Source organism: Vipera berus (assembly GCF_964194415.1).
Source record: "Vipera berus genome assembly, chromosome: 5".
In the NCBI taxonomy this organism is placed as follows: Eukaryota; Metazoa; Chordata; class Lepidosauria; order Squamata; family Viperidae; genus Vipera; species Vipera berus.
This window is the reverse complement of record NC_138207.1, coordinates 93,209,895-93,223,233: the sequence shown is the minus strand read 5'-3', so window position 1 is coordinate 93,223,233 and position 13,339 is coordinate 93,209,895. Positions and strand designations below refer to the sequence as shown.

General features: G+C 40.2%; 1 protein-coding gene across 6 annotated transcripts in view; it reads right to left on the bottom strand.

The window, feature by feature from the left end:
• Positions 1–13,339, bottom strand: part of PIK3AP1 (phosphoinositide-3-kinase adaptor protein 1) — a 121,592-nt gene that overhangs the window by 57,504 nt on the left and 50,749 nt on the right. For all 6 annotated transcript variants that reach the window (XR_014026683.1, XM_081329586.1, XM_081329587.1 and 3 more), the window contains exons 6-9: positions 13,190–13,319; positions 11,581–11,777; positions 10,317–10,506; positions 2,463–2,543 (exon numbers count right to left, since the gene is read on the bottom strand). Coding sequence is in view for 5 of the 6 variants with exons in the window: in XM_081329586.1 (XP_081185712.1) it covers positions 2,463–2,543; positions 10,317–10,506; positions 11,581–11,777; positions 13,190–13,319 (598 nt within the window). In the remaining variant the exon portion in view is untranslated. The remainder of the gene's footprint in view (positions 1–2,462; positions 2,544–10,316; positions 10,507–11,580; positions 11,778–13,189; positions 13,320–13,339) is intronic.

Sequence of the window (13,339 nt, the reverse complement as noted above, 5' to 3'; positions counted from 1 at the left end):
ATCTGAATTAAATTCACCCATTCCTGTCCATTTTAGTTCGCTGATACCTAAGATGTCGATGTTCAGTCTTGTCATCTCTTGTTTGACCACGTCCAGCTTTCCTTGATTCATGGATCTTACATTCCAGGTTCCTATGGAGAAAAAATCTTTACAGCATCGGACTTTCCTTTCACCACCAGACATATCCACAGCTGAGCGTCCTTTCGGCTTTGGCCCAGTCGCTTCATTCTTTCTGGCGCTACTAGTACTAGCCCTCTGCTCTTCCCCAGTAGCATATTGGACGCCTTCCGACCTGAGGGGCTCATCTTCCAGCGTCATATCGTTTTGCCTTTTGGTACTGTCCATAGGGTTTTCATGGCAAAGATACTGGAGTGGGTTGCCATTTCCTTCTCCAGTGGATCACATTTTGTCAGAACTCTCAGCTATGACCTGTCCGTCTTGGGTGGCCCTGCACGGCATAGCTCATAGCTTCATTGAATTACGCAAGCCCCTTCGCCACGACAAGGCAGTAATCCATGAAGGGGATAATATAATATAATATAATATAATATAATATAATATAATATAATATAATATAATATAATATAATATAGCAACTCAAATACTTTGGCCACCTAATGAGAAGGAAGGACTCACTGGAGAAGAGCCTAATGCTGGGAAAGGTTGAGGGCAATAGAAGAAGGGGACGACAGAGAATGAGGTGGCTGGATGGAGTCACTGAAGCAGTAGGCGTGAGCTTAAATGGACTCCAGAAGATGGTAGAGGACAGGAAGGCCTGGAGGAACGTTGTCCATGGGGTCGCGATGGGTCGGACATGACTTCACAACTAACAACAACAATAGAATAGAATAGAATAGAATAGAATAGAATAGAATAGAATAGAATAGAATAGAATAGAATAGAATAGAATAGAATAGAATAGAATTCTTTATTGACCAAGTGTGATTCGATACACAAAGAATTTATCTCTGTGCATAAGCAATCAAACAACAAAGTGATAGGTCACATATCATAGTTACAATCATTAATCATAATATATAATGACAAGTAATAAATCATAGATGCTGCCCTGATCTCCCTTGTTAATACATTCCTGACCTGATTGTACAGCTTTCTACCTCCTTTCCTGTGTGCTTTCTCTTTGGCACAGTGTAGATGTTTGAGCTTAGCTGTGAACCAAGGTTTATTATTACTGTAGATGTGTAAGGTTGGCACATAAGTCCTCACAAAAACTAATGTATGATGTCACAGTGTCAGTGAGTTCATCCAAGTCCCCTGAGGCAGCTTCAAAAACGTTCCAGTCTGTGCAATCAAGGCAAGCCTGTAGCTTTAACTTTGCCTCTTCAGTCCAGGATTTCACTGTTTTAACTATTTATTTTAAGATTTATTATCTATAAACAGGTTCAAGGTGAATCATACAGTGATCAGAGTGTCCCATAGTTGCTCTTGGTACAGAGCGATAGGCATCTTTTATTGTTGAGTAGCAGTGGTCCAAAATATTTTTTCCTCTGGTGAGACAATTGACATGCTGAATGTGTCTTTGCAGCTCCTGGGTTAGGTTAGCACTGTTAAAATCTCCTAACACAATGAGTACAGAGTCTGAATATCTCTGTTCAGTCCACAAGATTTGGTCAGTTAAGGTTTGCATTGCCTTGTTTAAGCAGGTATGTAGACCCAGTTAGGATGAATGAAGAAAACTCTCAGGGGGGCATAATAGGGTATGCAGTTAATGTCTCGTAAGTTCACATCACAAAATTTCTTTAGTGTAGTGACATTTTTATAGAACAGTTATTAACATAAAAGCAGATACTGCCTCCCTTCTTTTTACTGGATGTTTCTGCAATTCTTATCTGCTCTTTGAATCTGAAATTCTAGAATTTGCAAGCAGCTATGATTAATCGAATCATTCAGCCAAGTTTCAATGGAACAGAGCGCTGCCAAGTTAGAAAAGTCTGATTTGTTCCTCTTTAAATGTAGCAGTTTGTCTATCTTATTTATGAGTGAGTGAAGATTAGTTAAATGCAAAGAGGAGAGGGGAGATTACTTTGCCTCATGTCCCGCCTTATGTTTTTATTTCTTTTCTTCTTTGTTTCTGCCAGGCCGAAAGAGATAACTGCTGTTCCCTCAGTCAGAATTTCCTCCACATTTGAAAAGAATGGAGGAATAGTCCCAGAAAGCTGCTTGTTATTTAAAGTCCACTGTCTGATATTCAAAATTTCATCTTTTTTTTGTAAAATTTTCAGAGTCACAGAAAATAATAGAAAACATCAAAATTACAAGAAAACATTTCAATGAGGCTGCCATCGGTGGCACCATTTTGAGACTGCAATATAACAAGATAATACCGCAATCATAGTTAGACTGCGAGGGTGCTGATAGATACCTGCCAAAGAATAACATGCAAACCAATTGCTTCTGGTTGTAATCTTGCCTTTTGGTTAAGTGTTCACTATGTTGCTCACCTTCTAAGAATCTGCGCATCATATAGTCCTTGGTAGTCCGTGAAAGAGGATTATTAGCATCTGACTGAAGCATTTCTACATCTGGAAAAAATGATCACACATATACTTAATTGACTTTACCAACATACATATTAAATATATGTGTAGCTTCCTATTTTTTATTTTCTTAGATGAGGAAGGGTTATTTTTAAAAAGGTGTTGTACTGAAAACAGAGAAAGAACACCTTTAAAAGCTTAGTACCATTTTGAAAATCAATCCATGTCCAGGTATTAGCCATAAATTTTATAATATTGGATTAACAATATTTACTCCTCATGCTTCCATAAAAGGTTATGTGTTTATAGGTGGTCTTTGACTTATGATGACAATTGGGCCAGGAATTTCCATTGCTAAGAGATGCAGTTGTAAAACACCACCACATTGCTTAGCGATGGGAATCCCTGCAGTCCCAGCTGTCATTGTTAATTGAATTCCACACTTGTTAGGCAATTTCCTATTGCTTCCCATAACCAAAGTCAGTGGGAAAGACAGCAGGAAGTCCCAGGCTGACAGATGTGGTTGCTGCAGGGTGAGGAAGGGAGGAAAGCAGAGGGGGAGGATTGGTGCTTGAGGGTGCAAGAGGGTGTGCAAGAGATGCTGTGCAGGTTGGAAAGGTGCACTGAGATGCAATGGTTACAGAAAAGTGTGAGGGAGGATGTGAGAAAGTACACAAGGGTGTGCTAGAGCTGTGGAAGGGCCAGGGAGGCTATGCAGGGATGTGTGGGAAGCACCACATGGGTTGGGGAAGATGCAAAGGGATGTGCAAGAAGTTCTATGTAGGTTGGGAAGGATGCCCATGAGTGTACATGGGCATGTGAGTGGCCAGTATGACATTATGCAGAAGGGCTGGGAAGATGAGAGAGACTTACCCCAGTGACTTGTGACCTTCCCTGCCAGCTTCCCCATTGACTTTCTGGGAAAACAGGGAAGTTTGTGAATGATGATCATGTGACTGTGGGTGCTTGGCAACTGGCCCTAAGTGTGAATGAGTTGCAAATGCCCAGACTGTGAACACATGACTGCAGAGATGCTGTAATGGCTGTAACTTAAGGGACCGGTCATAAGTCCCTTCATTCACTACCGTCATAGCCTCAAACTGTTGCTAAACAAAAGGTCCTACCTATATTTTAAATATAATTGCTCAGAAATATGCAAGTTCTTTGAAGATACAGATGAGATGCCTATCCTCCATATAGTAAAAGCTCCTATAGCATACAATGTGACACTGAATGTTCCAATAATTAATGAGCAACACTGATCTTCTTGTCAAGACTGCAGAACAAATCTTGGTAAGAAGATCAAGAAACTATAAGGAGCCAGATAGGAAATAAAAAGATCTGGAGCATAGGTGATGTTTCCAATCCATTTGATGATGTGCCAAGGAAGGAATGAAGGATTCTGGAGGTGAACTGTTGGCTCAAGCAATGGTGTGAAAAACTCTGGGCAGTTTACAGGATTAAAACACACACTTAACCTCCTCCACACACCTGGTACTCAAGGAAAAACAATGGCCCAACACACCATCAATGATAACAGCTCATTACCCACCATTAAGGGGAAAAAATGGATTCCTGTACCATGGTTGTCTCTACCTATAAGAAGGGCTTTTGGCAAGAGATAAGGTTCATCTCACAAAAACAGGGAAGGATATCTTTGTAAAATATCTGTAAAAGGTTATCTAGAGAGCTTTAAACTAACTGGGAGGGGTAGGAAACCTTAACTTGAGCCACACTTATAACACAAAACTGAAAAAAGTAAACCTTAGCTTAGGACAAGAAAGGAAGTGCTAAAGGGCTCAGATGCCTCTATCCAATATGCTGTGTACGAGCAATAAATAGGCAAAGCTTGGTCCTAGTACAGGGAAATAAATTTGATATTCTAGATATGGATCTCATAATTAGTATTCAATATTGGGAGAAAATCATTTGTTCAAAAGAAATAAACTTAACAAAAGGGGAGGTGGAATTCATTATATGTAAAGAATGATTACACCTATATGAAAATTTATCACCCCCAAGGACTAAGAATGTCTGACTAAATAGTAAGGGAAAAAGTTGTGAGCATATATTGTATTAAGTAAAAAATACATATGAAGTTTTCACAAATTAGATAACCAAGATATCACACTACTAAGCCATCTAGAGTTGTTGCAACAGTGAGATGGGTGGCATATAAATTTAATAAATAATGGGGGATATCAAGTACCCTGACATCTGGGAATCAAACTCTGCAGTAAATGGGAGATCCTACAGGTTCTTCACATGCCACAGTCATGGAGGAATTGGAAAAAAACACAGAGAAGGGCAACAAATGGATATATTCCCCATAGCACCCAAGAGTGGGAGAAGAACCAGTAGATGGAAACTTTATACTAAGAAGAGCAATTTCCTGACTGTGACCAAAATTAAGCAATGGAATAGCCTGTTTCCTGAAGCTGGGGGGTCCTTTATCAGTGGAAGCAGTCAAGAAAAGTTTAGACAATCTTTTGTCTGGAAAGATATGAGGATTCATGCATTGGGCACAGGGTTAGACTAGAAGACCCAAAAGCCCCTTCAATCCTGTGATTCTATAAATTCCATGGATTTAATGGATTTAAATTGCAGTTTAAATTCCAACGGAATGTTAGAAAAACATTCTAACATGAAATATAATTCAAAAATAGAACTAGCTACCAATAAAGGTTGTAGGTTATCTTTCACTGGGTGTGTTCAAGAGTAAAATAAGTAAGCTACTTGTGGGAGATGTTTCTGTTACATTTTTTGATTCCTAAGGAATAAAACTCAACAGACAACTGTGAATTACTCTGTGATCAAGCTTGTGGAAAAATTGTCACTGTATCTCTTAGAAGCAGCCAGATGATACTTCTGTTGCCAGACCCTCAAGTCTTATACTCCAGAGGTACAGTTGTAAGAAAAAGTATGTGAACCCTTTGGGATTACGTGGAGTTTTGCATGAATTGGCCATAAAATGCGCTCTAAACGTCATGTAAGTCACAACAATAGAAAAACACAGTCTGCTTAAAATAATACTACACAAACATTAGCTGTTCTCATGTTTTAATTTTTTTTTAATTCCATTTATATCCCGCCCTTCTCCGAAGACTCAGGGCGGCTTACAAGCTTAGCAGTAGCCTTCATTCTATGTATATGCCTGCTTATTAGGGCTTTCACACACACCCCAAGCGGCATTATTACAAAGTCAGCTCATAAGATGGAAAAATTCACATTCAAGGTGGAAAAAGTATGTGAACCTTTGAACTTAATAACTGGTTGACCCTCCTTTGGCAGCAATAACCTCAACCAAACATTTCCTGTAGTTGCAGATCAGACCTGCACAACGATCTGGAGTAATTTTGGACCACTCTTCTGCACAAAACTGTTTCAGTGTAGCAATATTCTTGGGATGTCTGGTGTGAATCGCTTTCTTAAGGTCATGCTACAGCATTTCAATCGGGTTGAGGTCAGGACTCTGGGCCACTCCAGAAGGCGTATTCTGTTCTGTTGAAGCCATTGTTTTGTTGAATTACTTGTATGCTTTGGGTCATTGTCCTGTTGCATCACCCATCCTCTGCGGAGCTTCAGTTGGTGGACAGATGGTTGTACGTTTTCCTGCAAAATGTCCTGATAAACTCTGGAATTCATTTTCCCATCAATGACAACAATCCGTCCAGGCCCTGAGGCAGCAAAGCAGACCCAAACCATGATGTTCCCTCCGCCATGTTTTACAGTGGGGATGAGGTTTTGATGTTGGTGTGCTGTGCCTTTTTTTCTTCACACATAGTGTTGTGTGTTTTTCCCAAACAACTCAATTTTGGTTTCATCTGTCCACAGTATATTTTGCCAGTAGTGCTGTGGAACATCTAGGTGCTCTTTTGCAAACTTCAAATGTGCTGCAATATTTTTTTTTTTGGACAGCAATGGCTTCCTCCGTGGTGTCCTCCCATGTACTCCATTCTTGTTTAATGTTTTCCTTATTGTAGATGTGTCAACAAAAATGTTAGCATGTGCCAGAGATTTCTGTAGTTCTTTAGCTGACACTCTAGGATTCTTCTTTACCTCATTAAGCATTATGCACGGTGCTCTTGCAGTCATTTTTTACAGGACAACCACGCCTAGGGAGAGTAACAACAGTGCTAAACTTTCTCCATTTGTAGACAGTCTGTCTTACCGTGGACACATGAACATCAAGGCTTTTGGAGATACTTTTGTAACCCTTTCCAGCTTCATGCACGTCAACAATTCTTGATCGTAGGTTTTCTGAGAGCTCTTTTCTGCGAGGCATGGTTCACATCAGAGAGTGCTTCTTGAGACCAGTAAACCCAAAACAGGTGTGTGTTTTTAAAGGGCAGGACAGCTGTCAGCAACACATCCAATATCATCACACTGATTGGAGTCCAGGTTGGCTCACTCCTGGCTCCAATTAGCTCTTGGAGACGTCATTAGGCTAGGGGTTCACATACTTTTTTCCACCCTGCACTGTGAATGTTTCCATCTTATGTTTAATTAAAACATGACAACAGCTAATGTTTGTGTAGTATTATTTTAAGCAGACTGTGTTTTTCTATTGTTGTGACTTACATGACTTTTAGAGCGCATTTTATGGCCAATTCATGCAAAACTCCACGTAATCCCAAAGGGTTCACATACTTTTTCTTGCAACTGTATTCTTCATTCTAAACTTCAGTCCAGACTTTATGGATAAATATGCCTATCTCACTTCTCCTTTGTATTCCACTCGTCTACCAAACTCTTCCTTAGGAAAACAGTTATTAGTATGTGTCTAACTTAGTTCCAACCATAACGTCCATTAAGATGCAAAAATGTGTTATCTAAAACTCTAGGCTAAAACTAATACTATGGTAGTAATGTACAGGTAGTCCTTGACTTACAACCATTTGTTTAGTGATTGTTTGAAGTTACAATGGCACTGAAAAAGTGATTTATGACCATTTTTCATACTTATGACTGTTGCAGCATCCACATGGTCATACGATCAAAATTCAGACTGCTGGAATACAATGTTCATCATGTATTTTGTACAACAAAACACAGCAGTATACAGTAGAGCTATATATTTTTCAACCGGTAGAGGGCAGTGGCACAGTTAAGCAGAAAAGCACATGTAAACTGTGTGCACTGTTTCTTTTGTAGGGCTATATACAGGAATTCTAGCTGGCTACAGCAAATAAGTGCAAGATACAGCAACAGAAAGAAGACTGCAACAGAATAAAAGAAAATAGCCAGCAACACAGCTACAACAAAGCTTTCATTTGCAAATCTGACAAACCAGAAGTACTAGGCTTGGAAATTCAAGATGAAGATGCTAATAAGAGAATGTACTATGGAAATGTATAAATGTATAAATGCATAAATGAAGTTAGGTCAGAACACCCTTCAGATGAGTGGATAAAGAAATATCAGTAAGCTCAAAGGACAATTTCTCTTAGCATAGAAGATGATCAAATCATACGTATATGTAAGTATGTACATAAAAAAATGTAGGAAGGTTTAAAAAAGGTGCATGAAAGAGGTAATCTCAGCAATAAACTGTATTTGATTAGAAAGCTATTTTAAACAAAGCTGATGAAAGGCCAGAACATTCAGGATTACATAAGGCATACACTGGAAATGGTTGAACGCTTGAGATGTATAGGAGAAGAAATAAAATATTTTCATGTCACAGCACTATTACTTAGTAATTTACCAGAAAGTTATGAAACCATGACAAATTAACTGAGAATGACTATAGAAGTGGAATAAAAATTAGTCCATGTGATCAAACAATGAAATGCACCAGCTGTATGAAAGGAAAAATAACAAGAATAACATTTCCAAAACAGAGTAGCAGCAAAGCTAAAAAAACCCACTGGACTTAATTCATTCAGATCTTTGTGGTCCAATGGAAAAATTGACTTCAGGAAAGAAGCAGTATTTTCTCACTTTTAGATGATTACTCCAGGTATACTACACCAGGGCTTTTCAACCAGTGGTATGGGTACCACCTGTGGTACATTGGCACCTAGCAGGTGGTACGCGACCATCCTAGAAAAGTGGTAGCGGGGGAGGGGAATGAGCTGAACCGGTGGTAGCACCGCACAAGCCTGAGCGAGAAATGGCTGGAGATGCAGGGCTGTCAGGGCTCAGCGGAAGCGCCAGGATCAGCACCAGGCTCCAGCTGGAGCTCAGTGCTGATCCTGGTGCTTCTGCTGAGCCCAGAAGAAGCGCCAGTCAGCTGGAATGTTGCAGCATCTCCAGGGTCTTGTGATTTACATTCAGATGCTTGGCAACTGATTCGTATTTATGATGGTCACAGTGTCCCAGGGTAAAGTGAAGTGACCAAAACTTGCTGCATCCACCCAGCAGATGGGGGGGGAATAAAAACCAAACACCCCCACCCCACCCCCACTGCCAATCCTCAACAGAAATGCTCACAACAATGAAAACCTCAGACAGGAGGAAAAGCGCTGCCGGGTGGGCAGGCAGGTGTCTTGCTCGGCTGTGGCTTGGGGGGCACTTTTTTCAGTGCCATTGTAACTTCGAACAATCACTAAGCGAACTGTTGTAAGTTGAGGACTATCTGTACTTCATCACTTTTTTTGTTTTTTTTTTTGTTTTTTTTTTGTCATCAGGTTTTTGCTACCTTGCTAGGTGACTGGTGGTACTCGGATGTTGCCATATCCTAAAAGTGGTACAATGGGTGAAAAGGTTGAAAAGCCCTGGTCTATGTCTTTTCTGTGAATAAAGTTTCCTGCTTCCTTGTCACATTAAGCAGAAAAGCACATGTGGACTGTGCACTGTATGTTATGTAGGGCTATATACAGAATTTGTAAAACAGACACTTGGTGTCATGGCTGCATCTCACCTATCCAAGCTTCATGAACTGACTGCCTGACATTAGCAATGATGGGGGGGGGGGGGCAAGGGAGAAGAAAAGATTGGAATGTAAGGAACAAGGGGAGGATGGAAGCCCAGCTGAGCCTTGTGAGAAGCTACAGCCAGCCAAGATCAATTAACAATATACAGAGCTGGGAACCGAGCATCTGTTTCCTAAACAATACATAAGCACCTGATTGGACATTTGCAGATAACTGGGGGATGGCCAGGGGGGATGGCAGAGGGAACTTTATGTTGTTTGCACAGGAAAATCTCAGATTCAGCTTACACTAGTTCTGTAACGATTTAAGCTTCAGTCAAGTATACTCTTGGAAAAACAAATCATCAGGAGTCTTTCTTTACTAGATGACTGAGTGGGATGGTTGACATTTGGCAACTGGCACATATTTATGATGGTTGCAATGTCCCAAGGTATTGTGATCACTTTTTGTGACCTTCTGATGAGCAAAATCAGTGGGGAAGCCAGATTCACTTAACAACTGTATTGCTAACTTATTAACTGCAGGATTTGCTGAATACTTGTGGCAAGAAAGGTTGTAAAACACGGGAAAACTCACTTAACAAACGTTTCAACAACAGAAATTTTGGGCTCAATTGGTTGTAAGTTGAGAACTATCTGTACTGTATGTTCTATGTTCCTCCATATCGAAACCTAAAGTACAATACTGTAAAGAATTATAGTCTGCCAAACCACAAACTGTAAATATAACATTCACTACATGAACACTGCTGCTTGCAGGTAAGTTTGCTCCCTTTCTGGTTTATTTGCTACTTACATTCTCATGCAAAATTAAGTATGTTTTCATTTTGCATCCCATGTGCAAAATGACCATATTTAAAGTGACAAAAAATTGCCTTCACATTAGTTAGTAGACACTATCACTTATATTATGAGATAAATAAGGAACATTGTATATGTACATAAATCCTCTGTACAGCTGGACATCAAACCACCCATGGATTCATAGAGTTCTTCATCACAACAGGGGTTCAGTGAACATTTCATCAGTAGGTCAGCAGAGACATGGGCCATGGACTCATAAATAGAGCCATTATCCTCCCCCTGCATCAACTCCTCTTTTATGTGAGTTGTCAGCATATCTGCTGTCTCCTGCAAGAAAAAGAAAAGCAAATGGTCTTTCTAGGACAGTAATGACTGCTTGAATAATATAATCTGTTCAACCTGGTTTTCGGCTGAGCCCCTGCCAGCGACACCTCCTCGGTGGCTGGTATGCCAGCCTGCGCTCTGACAGCCTGAGTCCCGTTGCCGCTAGCAACTGTTTCAGCTTTCTCCTGCATCTTGAGTTTTCACCAGGTCTTTAGTGCTCTCCCAAAAGTAAGTGGGTAGGCAGTCAGGGGCCAGCACCCCAAGAAACGAAGTTTTATGAGACTTGGTTTAATGTCATGGTTCCAAAAGAGAGAGACAAATAAACCAAGGCTTGCAAATTCCTCAAAGAACATTTATTTTATTTTTATTTTATTTTAATTCCATTTATATCCCGCCCTTCTCCGAAGACTCAGGGTATCAGCACTTCAAAAGTGAAACCAAGTCTGAAGAGATGCATAACAATACAATACAAAGTTACGAAATCCCACCCCTAAGGCTATGCAAGCAACTATGTTTCCCCATTCAGTTTGTTGGTGGGCTTTTCATGAAACACCCAGCCCTCAGTCCCTGGAGCAGCCTTGGTTCCCATGAGAGAAAGTCCGAGAGGGAAAGTCTGTTTTGTCTAGCGCAAACCCTGGCAACCCCTCTCCCTCCGTGCTATGTGTCAACTAGAAATGAGAAGGAAAAAATGGCTGCAGTCATGCTCATTCTAAAGTTGACACCAAGGTTCCTCTTACAGTTACTGTTTTACAGTCCTCTGTGTTACTTCAGGATCTATAACATAACCCATAGGGATTTTTTCCTATGTGATAATTGAAGTATCAAAAGTCTCTAGATCTAATTCTAAAGGTCCCATTTAGATTAATGGGGAGGACTCCTTAAGATCTGTCTTTCAAATTATTATCTCACTACAAGAATGGCCCTCATCTGGTAAACTCAATGTCGTTCACACGTTTATTATTGTGGAATAAGACCACACATATATTACTGAAACCTTCAAATCTATTGTTTCTATGTGACTCATTTTAGTCCCATTACTTTTCTTCCCATTATAATAGACAAAAAAAATATTTTTACCACATATTCATCAATGAATTGGCGGAGATCTTTGAAGCCATGCTTTTCAGCAATGTTGTTAGGATAGTGACCATACTTGTTGGCAACACTATAAGCCTGCAGAGCTCCTGGGCACGTAAGCAACAGGGCTGTGAGATTTTTTAAACCATATTTTGCAGCAAAGTGCAGCAGAGTTGGCAGCTCTTCATTTCTTTGACCTGAAAGAAAAAGGAGGAAAATGCAATTTGCTATAGAGCTATGCCACTGGTGACAAATTAAATAATGGAAATGGCCTAAATCTAATTTGTTTTTGTTTATCAAGTGTGGTATATCATATATTGGTTTGTCGTGAAGAATCCCTGTGAGGATAGGACTACCAACCCAGGTCACATGTGGCACTTTTGGGGAGGCGGGGGGCACAGCTGCTGTGCAAGATCTGATAAAGCACTTTCTAGAATACACACAACATACAAGGGTGTTATACATTATATCCAGGGGTGGGATTCAGCCGGTTCGCACCACTTCGGCAGAACCGGTAGCTAATTTTTTGTTGCCCAGGCCCAGAATGGACTTCCGGAAGCGGCATCCACAGAGAGAACTGTGTTGTTCACATATTTGAATCCCACCATTGATTATATCACTTCTTAAATATAAAATGAGTCAGGTGCTGATGTACAAAGCTGCCAACTGATATATTGGCATGAAAGTCAGCTGGATGATTTAGACCAGTCACTCTCTTTCAGCCCAAATCACCACACAAGGTGGATGCTGTGGAGAAAATAGGAGGAGCAAAGTGTATTAGATATGTTCATCATCTTGAGTTATTTATTGAAATAATAAAGGCAGGATAAAAAACCTAAAAATAAAAAATGCTAATCTTTCTTTCTGAATATTGCCACTGTGCTTTTTATTACAATAATTAAACTTGCCTATTAAATAAATAGTAAAAGGTAAAGGTAAAGGTTCCCCCGCACATGCATGCTAGTCGTTTCTGACTCTAGGGGCCAGTGCTCATCTCTGTTTCAAAGCCGAAGAGCCAGCGCTTGTCCGAGGACGTCTCCGTGGTCATGTGGCCGGCATGACTAGACGCCAAAGGCGCACGGAATGCTGTTACCTTCCCACCATCGTGGTCCCTATTTTTCTACTTGCATTTTTACGTGCTTTTGAACTGCTAGGTGGGCAGAAGCTGGGATGAGTAACAGGCGCTCACTTTGTTACGTGGCACTCGGGATTCGACCCGCCAAACTGCCGACCTTCTGATCGACAAGCTCAGTGTCCTAACCCACTGAGCCACCGCATCCCTTCATTAAATAAATATCAATAAATAAATAAGGGCATTATTTCAATGTACATTTTTCTAAGCTATGCTTTTGCTTAAAAGAACTCTTCAACAATAGACCAAATGTTCTATCCACATCTCTTTTTAGTCTCTTAAAATATCTGTTTTGGAATTGACATACAACTGTGCTAGTTGCTCTAGTCTAGTTTCTTGGAATGTGTAAGACATTTACACATGCCCAATTCATACATATAACATATAACATATACCTTTTTGCATAATGTACTAGCACTTGAATTTAGTATAGAATCATTGATAAACACTTTTTTCCCAAATCACCATCATACTCACTAGTAATATTTTCTTCTTCCAATTGGTTGATTCCTAAGAGATGCAAACCACTGGCAGGAAGGTTTTTTTTCAGCGATTCTGTGAGGATTTTGTCCAGAGTTTCTGTGCGGTAAGGTACAATTTTAAATGCCTAGATGTAAGAAGAGAACA